We start from the raw sequence: 11,838 nt of genomic DNA on the forward strand, positions 1-11,838 counted from the left end.
TAACGGAAAAACAGATTTTAAACAGACTGTTGTTGGAAATAAAGAGATCATGATGAAGGAAATACTTAGTCCTGGATACTATTCCAATTCAATTAGAGTAGAATTCATGAGGGATTCAAATTACATGAAAGTAATTTGAAAGGTCATGAAAAAACTCATACTGTTGAAAAGCTATTATAGTGTAAAATTGTCTCTAAATATTTTATTCGAAATGGTCTTTTGAAAAGATATGAAAAAATTCACACTGAAGAGAAACGATTTCAATAAAAAATTTGTTCAGTTGTTCACTAGATAAGTATCTGAAAATACATAAAAAAATGTATACTGACAAACTATTTTAGCGTAAATTCTGTACTAAATATTTCAGTTGAAATAATTTAAAATTACATGAAAAAATTCATAATGAATAACAAGCATTTCATTTTTATGAACAACAGTAAAATAATAAATTGTTGAAAAAGGATAAATGTTACGTTCTTTAAAGTTCTGAAATACTTTCCTTTCTAGTTGTACGTATATGATAGTACTAAACAAGCCTGAAGAAGCTATTGTATACTGAAACACGTGTGATTGTTTTGTAAACTGTAAATATGCTGGTTATGGATTTTAATTAAGTGTCAGCCATTTCCATCACATATACGGATATATTTTTCACTCCTTCCCTCCATAAACAATCGTAGTTTCTTGAGAATATATAAGTGAATGTTTATTAGAAGATAATTATTGAAAGATCTTTAATATGTCTTGTTCTTATACTTTGTTATTCGTTTCATATGTTCATTATACATAAAATTGTAGGACTTCTCATTACCTTGAAATAAAAGAAAATGTTCCATTCCACCTTTGTTTTCTATAATAAAAAATATGATTTTTCGAGTAAACATCTTATATATATATATATGTATATATATATATATATATATATATATATATATATATATATATATAAAATATATGTATGTATGTATATATAGTATACTGTAACTATACTACAAATACATTTTTGACATCTCTAACACAGAACATTATTTAAAGATACAAGATCATGGAGTATATAAAATGTAGAATTGTATTCAACAGGTGGCAGCATTGCTTCGTGTGACAAGACTGCTAACGACCCTCCACAAAGATGACACGTATTGTGAAGTCCAAAAGGTGTCATTTCAAAACGAAGTGTAATCTAAAATGAAGTTATGTTTGAATTGCATTGCCTCGAGCAAGCTAGCTGTGGCTAGGACGAAGCTTCTGTTTACTATAAACAGGAGGAGCATGGTCAAGTGTGCTGGAATGAGAAGCAACGGCCATATTATTTTCTCTATGACAGATGACTGAATTCTATAAATGTACACAAATATAATTCTAAAATAAAGCCTATTATTTGTGACATGTCTTCTCCTGCTACTACTACTACTGGTGAAGGTGAATATGAATATGGGAGGAAAATCAAAGAGGAGGTAGAATCTCTTGCCGAAGAAAATGACACTCGCAATTCTGAAGGAAAATGTGATGCACTTCAAGTGATTACCTTAAAGAATGAATTTTATCCAGAACAGATCAAAAGTGAAGGTATTGATGTTGATTATCATGATATGAAATCTGAATGCCCCGAAGAAATAAAGGAAGGCATATATTGTGAGGTGTGCGGGGGAAATATACTCATCCCAAGGAATTTTTTCACCCCTGGCAGTTCAAAATGCAGCTGTATTTGTCAATACCAGAATGAGTATGCTATGCAAGGTGAGGATAGGTATTTGAATTTTAAACCACTTACATGGAATTTGATTAGGTGTCATGAAAAATATATTAAAAAAAAGCGGAAGCCTCATGGAAAGTTGTATCTGAGTTGACAATCACAAATCTATTATAAACACTTTTTTTTTTTTTTTGTTTATCCGAAGAACATTCATCGACTCTTTTCTACCTGCTGTCCACTATACTTGAACTTCTTAGAAATGGGATTCCATATTCGGTTGAGGTTCACCGCTTCTTCTTTTCTGTTGAAATTATCTGTGTGTTTGTTTGCTGGATATTCATAGAAATAAAGAAAAACTTGAAAAAAAATAATTCATATCACAATTATACCACAAGAAATTGTAACTTGATTCGACCAACTAGACGTCGTTTATTGACGTGAAATTATATAATAAATTGCCAGTGCATATTAAGGAACTACGTATCCATAAGTTCAAGATAATAGTTAAAAAATATTTGATGTCACACTGCTCCTACTCGACAGGGGAGTATTTCGAGGCCGGTTTGAGTTCTTGGGAAACTACGTAGTGTTATAACAAACACATTACTACAACACATGTCATTGGGGAGCACTCTTCACTCAATTTAATTCTGAATAATTAGAAACGAGGAAATATATATATATATATATATATCCCGAAACCAAGGCATCCCAACAGAAAATCTAAAAAAAATACTTTTTATGGATGTGTTGAAAAATTTATGTTCTGTGACATCATGAATGAGAATGTGTCGATGATGTGAAATAATTTGCTTTTCTTTCTTCATGGAACTAGTATTTTTTACAGATCCCGAAGAATTTCATTTCCAAATCAAGGAAGAGACAGTTGTTGGAAATGAAGAGGAAGTTATCAATGAAAATATGAAAGAGATGAAGGAAATATTAAGTTCTGGATACTATTCCAATTCAATTAGTGAGAGTAGAATTCATGAGGAAAACGAAATTTGCTCAAGAAATATGAAGGAAAGAACTGGTGTGAATTCTGTTGAAAACCAGCATTCGGAAAAGTTCCCACTTCATAATAGAATTTGCACAAAGTCATCCTTTGAAAGTAGTGATTTAAAAGGTGGTGAAAAAAATGATTTTGATTCGAAACCATTTCACTGTAAAATTTGCTCCAAGTCATTCAATAAGAGAGGTAACTTGAAAACGCACGAACAAATTCATACTGGTGAAAAACCATTTCAATGTAAAATCTGTTCTAAATCTTTCAATAAAAATTGTTATTTGAAATGCCATGAAAAAATTCATACTGGTGAAAGATCATTTCAGTGTACAAGGTGTCCTAAATCATTCATTCAAAAAGGTAATTTGAAATCTCATGAAAAAATTCATATTCCTAAATCATTTCGGTGTAAAATCTGTTCTGCATCATTTGCCGAAAGAAATAATTTGAAAAATCACGAAAACACTCATATTATGGAAATACCAATTCAGTGTAAAATCTGCTCTAAGTCATTCATTCAGATAGGGAACTTGAGAGCGCATGAAAAAATTCATACTGGTGAAAAACCATATCAATGTAAAATCTGCTCTAAATCATTCCGTCAATCTGGTACTTTGAAAACACATGAAAAAATTCATAGTGCCGAAAGACCATTTCAGTGTAAAATATGCTCCAAATCATTCCGTCATCGTGGTACTTTGAAAATACATGAAAAACTTCATACTGGCGATAAACCATTCAAGTGTAAAATCTGCTCTAAAACATTTACTCTTAGAGGTCACATGAAAAGACATGAAAACGTTCATACTGGCGATAGGCCATTCAAGTGTAAAATCTGCTTTAAATCATTCATTCAAGTAGGTCATTTAAATAGACATGAAAAAATTCACACTGGCGAAAAACCGTTTCAGTGTAAATTCTGCTCTAAATCATTCGTTCAAAGAGGTGAATTGAACAATCATGAAAAAATTCATACAGGCATGAGACCGTTTCAGTGTAAAATCTGCTCTAAAACATTCATTGGAAGTAGTGATTTGCAAACACATGAAAAATGTCATACTGGCAATGAATCATTTCAATGTATAACCTGCTCTAAATCTTTTAATCTATATGGTAATTTGAAAAGACATGAAAAAAATCATACTGGCGATAAATCATTCAAATGTGAAATCTGCTCTAAATCATTCATTCATAGAGGTGATTTGAAAATACATGAAAAGATTCATTCTGGCGATAAACCATTCAAGTGTAAAATCTGCTCTAAATCATTCATTCAAGGAGGTAATTTGAAAGTACATGAAAGAATTCATACTGGTGAAAGACCATTTAACTGTAAAGTCTGCTCTAAATCGTTCACTGAGAAAAGTAGTTTGAAATTGCATGAAAAAATTCATACTGGCGAAAAGCCATTTCAGTGTAAAATTTGCTCTAAATCTTTTATTCAAAATGGTCATTTAAAAAGACACGAAAAAATTCACACTGAAGAAAAAACCGTTACAATGAAAAATTTGTTCAAAGTTGTTCTGAAAATATATGAATGTTCTTTAAAGTTCTGAAATAGCTTCCTTTCAAGTTGTATGTATATGATAGTAGTAAACAAACCTGAAGAAGCTATTGATTGTATACTGAAACATGTGTTATTGTTTTGTAAACTGTAAATAAGTTATAAGTGGATTTTCATCAAGTATCGCCATTTCCATTACATATTAGTTTATTGAAAGATAATTAGAAGATAATTTTCAATGTGTTAATGAAATATCTGTATGTCTTGTTCTTATACTTTATGTTTCAAATGTTCATTATAAATAAAATTGTAGAACTCCTCATGATGACTAATCATTCATCGAAAGTCAAAATTGAAAAAAATCACGAAAAAAATTCGTATTGTGGAAACACCAATTCGGTGTGAAATCTGCACTAAGTCATTCATTCAGAGAAACAAGTTAAATCATTCAAAGATGTAAATATTGGAATCAAAGGCTATAATAATCAAAATAATGTAATTTTACATCATACTTCGAATAAAATTATATAAACTTCCTTTTTATATATACAACTGTGCATAATGAAATTTTTAAAGGCAGTGCTCCTACTTCCCGTATTTCAACTTATTCTTGAACTTTTTGGGGTTGATACCATATGCTGAAAGTCTAGCATCCGAAATGTTTGTTACATCGTTACTAGATCGCATCTTTTTAGGTTTCTTGGATTTTTTACCAACACCTTCACTATCACTTCGTTTCCTTTTCTTGTTAGTCTTGATTTGAAAGTTATTTTCAGAAACTGGTTTATTCTTTTTAGTTTGTGTGACCTCTTCTGTCTGGGTTTCAGTCTTCTTCTTTTTATTCTTCTTCTTTTTTTTTGTTTGCAGCACAACACCTTCAACGGGAACTTCATCCACAACCTGATTTTCATCTTTTTTTACTTTCTTCTTTCGCTTTTTCTTCGAACTTTCATTTTCATTGTTCACCACAGTTTCTTTATGGACTTGAAGTGCTGCATTAGAGTCATCTTCCTTTTTATCCGCATTATTTTCAACTGCAGCTGTATCAATCTTATCTTCTTTCGATATTTCAATTCCATTTTCCTTCGTAACGTTTTCAGGTTCTTTCGAGAAAAGACTTGGCAGAATTTTCATTTTGAGGTTGATATTTTGTCCCTTTTTTTTGTAAGCGATCTGTTCGTATTTCTCCACGTGATCCGGCCTTATTTGTACGGCCTTCTTTAGTGAACACCATTTGTTGAGTTCTCGCTCGTTTGCAAGTAATATCTGAAAAGAAACGAGCTGATGATATTCTGGGTCTGAAATTGAGAGTGCTTATCTTTTCGAATCATCAATAACATGTCAAAAACTGTGTTATCAAAAATGATTTGTGATACCAATCCACGTTCTAAAGTTCAGAAACACAAGCTTCCTTACCTCCTCCGTTGACAGTCCGAAATCATTAGGAACGACTTGTCTGTACTTGAATCTACATGGGATGTCCCCCACAATATCTTCGCAATCCAATTTGTAATACTCATCAAAATATTTCTCGTAATTCTTATCGCTGGGGTCGTATTTTGGTTTGGGTTTGCTAAGAGCCGCCGCAAACCTCGATTTCCTCTTGCGCCTCTTTCTACTTCTGCCACTCTCTGTGGTATCGTCTGGTGCAGAAGCTTGGGGATCGTAGTCGCAATCCATCTGAAAAAATGTTTCCATTAAATCCTCAGAGATAACTCATGAACCCACTTTGACAAGTTGAAAAATTGAATCAAGGTATCCCCTAAGGATCCACACTGAAGCCACATAGAGAGAGAGAGAAATATTCTTTATTGTCTGAAGAACAAAAATTCATATTGACAAAGTGTATCTTATGTCAGTAGTTAAAAAAAATTGACGCATAATAAAACACATATCACCCAGGAAATAAAAGTAAATAATTTAAAAAAAGACATACGACAAAAAATAAATTAGTCCAAAGATGAACGAATAAATACAGGTATATCACATCAAATGCTACATCAGACCAGGGTAATTACACTAACAGTCTGCTATTAATAACCCCAGGAATTTTGTATGATGTTTGTTCTCAATTGACTCTTCTTCTAGTTAAATATTTTCAATCTACCCTCTGAAAGCCCTTTGGTCTTTAAGACATTGAAAGAAAGCTTATTTGAATTACAACACCATTTTCTAATTACATCTATTCAAGGATTCTAACTCTGAACTATGCCACATTATGGTCGTGTCATCGACGTACAGTATAAAATGTCCTAATATCTTGACATTTGGCAAATCATTCATATACACCAAAAAGAAGAGTGGGCCCAGGATTGAGCCTTGAGGTAGCCAGTTGTCATGTACGCTTCTTCAGAGAGTATTGTTTTTTTTACTGTATGGCTTCGACCTGGTCCACTCATCATCTACACAAAAAGTTTCAAAAAATTATCGAATGATAACACACTTACATTAAAGTTTTCATTGTCCCATTGATTGCCAGAATCTTCTTTCTCAGCATCGTATCGTTCCCAATTTTCTGTAAAAGCAATAATGTAATAAGGTGGCAAGTCACAACCAGATATATAATAGTATCTTACCAATCTCTAACTCTTCATCTAGTTCTGGAAATTGAGGCTTTTGTTCGCCTTCCTCTACAGCATAGAACTCGTCATTGAAAAGAGCTTGCATTTTCCTGTCGTGTTCCTCAGGATCAAAGTCGCCGTCAATATAATTGTCCTAAAAAATATATTTTGCAATGTATATGACATTATGAATAATGACAAATACTAACCTCAAATCCTAAACTGGCATTTCCCGTGATTTCTTTAAGTTTGTCAAGCTTTTCCTCGATTTCCTGTCGTTTCAACTCCTGCAACTTCTTCAACTCCTGCATCTTTTCCTCCTTCTCTTTCTTCTTCCTTTCTTTCGTTTCTTGTCTTTTGACTTTTCTCCTGTCATCTTTCATTCTCAAGGAACCCTCCAAAGTACGAGGATATCTTTTTATCTGAAAAAGAAAGGAACTTTGAGAAAGCAAGTTTAGGGCGAGGCAGTTGCTTTTCTTACAAACTCTTGGTCGGGTTCTTCGAATCTGAAATTGTATTTGTGCTCAAATTCTTCTTGTTTTTCAATGTTTTCCTCGTCATTGGATAAATCTTGGTCGGAATCGTGTACGATTTCATCATAAGTCGGGACATAATCATCATCTTGTTCCGTATCCAAAAATCTGGAATGTCAGTAAAGGAATAATAATAGTACTTATTTAAACATGAATCTTACTAACAGAAAATGTAAATAATCAGAACGTTTGGTAATGTAAAAAATAATGAATAACTTTGTATATACATTAAAGAAGTGTTATGAGAATTCCTCCTTGAGTTGGTAGGAATTGCTTTCGTGAATTTTACTGGGATGGTCACATTATAACAGCCCAAGTAAATGTACACAAATAAATAGTATATGGATATCAAAGCCATGTAGGCTTTGTATCACCGTTACATTTCAATATGTTAGGCAGCAGAAAGTATGTGAAATAGAGTTATACAAGTAATAACAATTATGTACAGAATACATAAATCTAATTGAATTTTTTTAAACTGAAAAACAACCATCTACCATTTGCAAATACATTTGGTCTTTTCACACTTTGATAAATAATTTCAAGACGAAATTAAATGAATTTTCATACCTCTTCTTCAAAATGTAATCCCTCAAAAACTTCTCGCCGTCATCCAGATCAGGTTTATTCCAATAATCTTTAAGAGGCTTCAATTCTGTCTCTACCTCTTTGTCGTCCAATTGTGTTTGCTGACCAGCCAACCAACTTTTATAGTCAGCTTCTTCTTTTTCTGCTTCCTCTTTAGTTTTTTTCCTCTGTTGTAAAATGCCGCCCCACCCATCTTCCTCTTCCTCATCGCTGTCATCAAGAAGTTTTTGAAACCCTCTTTGATGCTTTGTTGCTCCTCAACATATGTGCGAGACCTACAAATATAAAAAAGTTAACCTGGTCTTGATAAATGTTTAGAAATGCAGGCATTATATAAAGTGCTCATTTCTCAAAAGTCATTTGATGTTTTCTTTCAAAAAAATACCTCGGTTTGTTTTCATTTACAATTTCATCCTCTTCATCGCTCAAGACGCCCCCTTTTTCAAGAATGATTTTCCTTTCATAATCTTTCAAATACATTGGTTGTTCTTTTTTTGTTTTCTTAGGTTTCTCTTCGCTGGCAGTTTTCTCTGTTTCTTGAAAGAAGTGAACATTTTTGTCATAAATGCTGGGGTCTTTGCTCTTTAATAAAGAGAGAGTTTTGAAAAAGTCCTTTTCGAAAGCTGGCGTTAATTCAACACCTTCCTCATCGTCTGAGGAGCTGGAAGAAGAATCATCTTGTTCGATATCTTCTCCGTACTTAGTTTTCACTGAAACATATTTAAGAATTACTTTATGAAACGTGAAATGCGGCAAGTTCCATACGCCTGTTTTGTTCCTCCCTGTTTCTCCATTTACTGTAGTTCCTGGCATATTCATTATTGGTTTGGAAATTTTCGTTAACATCATTTTCATCGTCACTCTCAAAAATTTTAGACATTGTTTAGCTACGATATTCTTAACGTTTGCTGACAACTAAAAGACACTAGTCTGAAATTTCAAAAAAAAATTAGGCAATATTTACATATTCCAAAATTATCGACATGCACTTCGAAAATTGAAATTAGGTTAAAATCTTTTTCTAAATTGTTATGTATAATAAATAGACCTCGGTCTTAACAGGCAGTTTTCCAGTGCTTTTAGAATTCTAGGTTACTATTACCGCAAGGTGACGCCACCGTCAACGTAGAACTGAAGGAAAACATATAGATTAAATACTTACTAATAGGTATCTGTCAGTTTTTCGTATACACCAGAAAAATAAAAAATCATCCATCAGTTCAACGATACATTCTAACTTTCTATTTCTCTGCTATTTCTGGATATTTGGACATATATGAACAAGAACAAGAAGAAAATAATAGTTGAAGATCGAGTTCAACATGTATTGACAAAATCAGATCATGAGTTTATGTGAATTTGATTCTCTGTAATTGATGTTGAATGGATTTTTTTTCAGAGGCAAATTGAAAATTACAGAATATAAAATTTTATTACAAGTGAGAAATCATCACGTTACTTCTGAATGTTGTTAGGCTAACACTTTATCCAAAACAGGCACTCTTTCAAACAATCAGATATGCAATACTCTTCTCGACGCGCGTTCCACCAACCAGGTTGGCATTTTCAGGATACCAAGAAAACTAATTTCTAACTTGAAACTCTCAATTCATATCTAACAGGACACAGTTTCGCTTTCACTTTCCGATATACATCATAGATTTCGTGTAGAAAATTGCGAAACATTTTCTCATGAAAGTTCTCGCAACTTTCAGTAGGGGGCGATACACATTAACGATTTCGTCTAGAAATTTGCGAATAATGTCCTCTGAATTATTGCTAGCACTAGAATTTTTTAGTTGACAACTATCTACAGCATTTTCGGCTGTATTAAAGGATCACAACGCATTTGTGTAATTATTGCTGCCTCAAAGTTGGACGAATTACAGAATAGAAATCAGATCAATATTTGAGCAGTTGAAACTAATAACACTTATACGTCAATATTCAGGAGTCTGCGAGGAAGAAAAAAGTAACCGGAACGTACATCGTTAGAAAACACTACTTCACTAGTAAACAACGTAATAGTATCATCGAAACGCGTATTAGTCGTAAGATATAATTGAGATCTGTGCAAGACAATTTGAACTCTTGACCGAAATGCCTCAAAATCCAATGCCACAAAACAATAAAAATAGAAGAAGTGTAATGACAGTGACATTTGAAAAAATTTGAGGTTAGTAAATACTACAAACAAATAATTCAAACTAATTCGTTATCAAATAACACAGAAACATACACATTTAATTATAATTCCAAATACTCACTGGCCTGAAAGTATTCGGTCTTCGCCAAATGCAAGCCGTAGCGGAAAAATTAACCAAGCCAAAGAACATGTCAGAAGAGCTTTCAGGCGTCACCGTCGTCATAATAATAGGACTAGGAGTCCTGACATTCTTGCTGCTCTTCATTTTTGCCAAAAGACAAATCATGCGCTTCGCTCTCCGTTCCCGAAGAGGCCCTCACATACCGATAGGCCATGATGGCTCCAAAGTAATATTAGTTTTTATGTGAATGCTTATGATCTCTCTGAATACGATTTTCAGGTACTGAGAAGAGAAATCGAGAGACGAATCGACCTGATACAAAAAATCGAATGCGAGCCACAGCTGATAAGCAAGACTGATCCCAGGTACATTGTATGTCCCGGACAACAAATCCCTGCCCACTACTACCGGTTAAAGGCTGTGGATGATGTCAAAATATTAGGTAAATAGCTGCCTGCTTTTTTTTTCAACTCATACTCACAGTTCTCAACTGTAAGCCTTATTTATCCTGACCATCAGCATTTTTTCCAAACTATCAGTTTACTTTCTCTAAACTTTTTCCCTCAACTGTTAGTTTTCTAACTCTATTTGGGTAGTTAACTTGTTAATCAGCTTACCTTCAACTGCCATTATTTTTTCACTCAATTGTCAGCCTTAGCAGCCTTCGTGACATTTACAGAGAGTGAAATCACCAAACAGGACAGCTGTCTCGTCCGGCATCCCAGCGAGAACCTGCGAGCTTACCTTTTGACAACGTTGGCCGCCCCTTTAAATGGCAGCGGTCAGCGACTCATTCATCAGTTCTGCGACCTCTACGAGCACGCCAGGCATGACCCCAACCACTTTGGGGACGATGAGTACCAACAGTATAACAGACTCCTGATGAAATTGGTGGATGCGTAAGTAAAAGTCTTGGTAGACACTGCGTAAATGTTTCAACCGATCGTTTCAGGGCCAAACTTCTCAAATCGTACAACACTAGTAGGAAATCTTCTCCTAACCGTACTCCTCAGAGGAAGCATGCTGCGGAAAGGAACAGAAACGTCCACTCGAATTATTCAACGGAAGAGGAGGTATTGACTATTTCAGAGCGTATTGATACTAGACCTTCTTCACTGTCGATAGCGCCGTCCGCAGATAATGAAACATCAGTATGATTTTCTCATGAATAGCCTTCTGAAGCCGGCTCGTCTCTTGGAAGAAAAATATTTAGATTTCAAGATTCTTCCCTTCAAAGCTGCCAATTCTTGGTAAAACAGGGTGTAAAAAGGGGAATTAAACAATGTTAGGAAATGTATCACTGTACAGAAATACAAAGGACCTGAGTTATATTTGATATAAAACTGTTTTTTGTACCATTTTCAAAAGTATTATGAGTGGAATACAAAACAAAAGCTGGATGGGTTTATCCAAGAATATATTAGTTCCACTCATTTCCATTTTCTGCAGGATTTGTTGTTTATAGAAAATAAAAATGTAAAAGTTCATGTCTTAGCTGTTATGTGTAGAAATATAAATGTAACTGAAGGTGACAATATTTTTATTCATTTACCAAAATCATATATTGACATGAGATGAGAGTCTCAAAGTGAGATTTATAATCTGGAAGAAAGTTGGCTCGACAATAGATATAAGACTAGAAAGATATGGTAAGACAACAACATTTCAAGTTTACGTTAAGCATTT

General features: G+C 33.6%; 3 protein-coding genes across 5 annotated transcripts; 2 read left to right on the forward strand and 1 right to left on the reverse strand.

Annotated features, from left to right (window-relative positions):
• Positions 1–1,077: 1,077 nt before the first annotated feature.
• Positions 1,078–7,404, forward strand: LOC141479856 (uncharacterized). Its single transcript, XM_023164306.2, has 2 exons — positions 1,078–1,737; positions 2,541–7,404. The coding sequence occupies exons 1-2, from the start codon at positions 1,386–1,388 to the stop codon at positions 4,253–4,255; spliced, it is 2,067 nt and encodes a 688-aa protein (XP_023020074.2). The 5' UTR covers positions 1,078–1,385; the 3' UTR covers positions 4,256–7,404.
• On the reverse strand, positions 4,685–8,790 carry LOC111508712 (protein KRI1 homolog). Its single transcript, XM_023164305.2, is given in 10 exon segments — positions 4,685–5,469; positions 5,620–5,883; positions 6,651–6,718; positions 6,780–6,918; positions 6,974–7,186; positions 7,246–7,405; positions 7,868–8,108; positions 8,111–8,160; positions 8,271–8,595; positions 8,651–8,790. Coding segments are annotated over 10 exon segments (2,256 nt in total). The 5' UTR covers positions 8,766–8,790; the 3' UTR covers positions 4,685–4,788.
• Positions 8,791–10,029: 1,239 nt separating this feature from the next.
• LOC111508722 (protein C1orf43 homolog) lies at positions 10,030–11,679 on the forward strand. Of its 3 annotated transcripts, none has more exons than XM_023164323.2 (4): positions 10,030–10,378; positions 10,432–10,594; positions 10,805–11,051; positions 11,105–11,679. In XM_023164323.2, exons 1-4 carry the CDS (start codon positions 10,181–10,183, stop codon positions 11,307–11,309), a joined length of 813 nt encoding a protein of 270 aa, XP_023020091.2. In that variant the 5' UTR covers positions 10,030–10,180; the 3' UTR covers positions 11,310–11,679. The 3 variants fall into 3 exon arrangements, with proteins under 3 accessions (XP_023020091.2, XP_074037229.1, XP_023020092.1); XM_074181128.1 differs by having other exon boundaries at positions 10,814–11,051; XM_023164324.2 differs by having other exon boundaries at positions 10,032–10,378; positions 10,832–11,051.
• The last annotated feature ends 159 nt before the right edge of the window (positions 11,680–11,838 follow it).

The sequence above is a fragment of the Leptinotarsa decemlineata genome, unplaced genomic scaffold (genome assembly GCF_025532065.1).
Source record: "Leptinotarsa decemlineata unplaced genomic scaffold, Ldec_3_MD MMD2_tig00026307_RagTag_RagTag, whole genome shotgun sequence".
NCBI classification, from domain to species: Eukaryota; Metazoa; Arthropoda; class Insecta; order Coleoptera; family Chrysomelidae; genus Leptinotarsa; species Leptinotarsa decemlineata.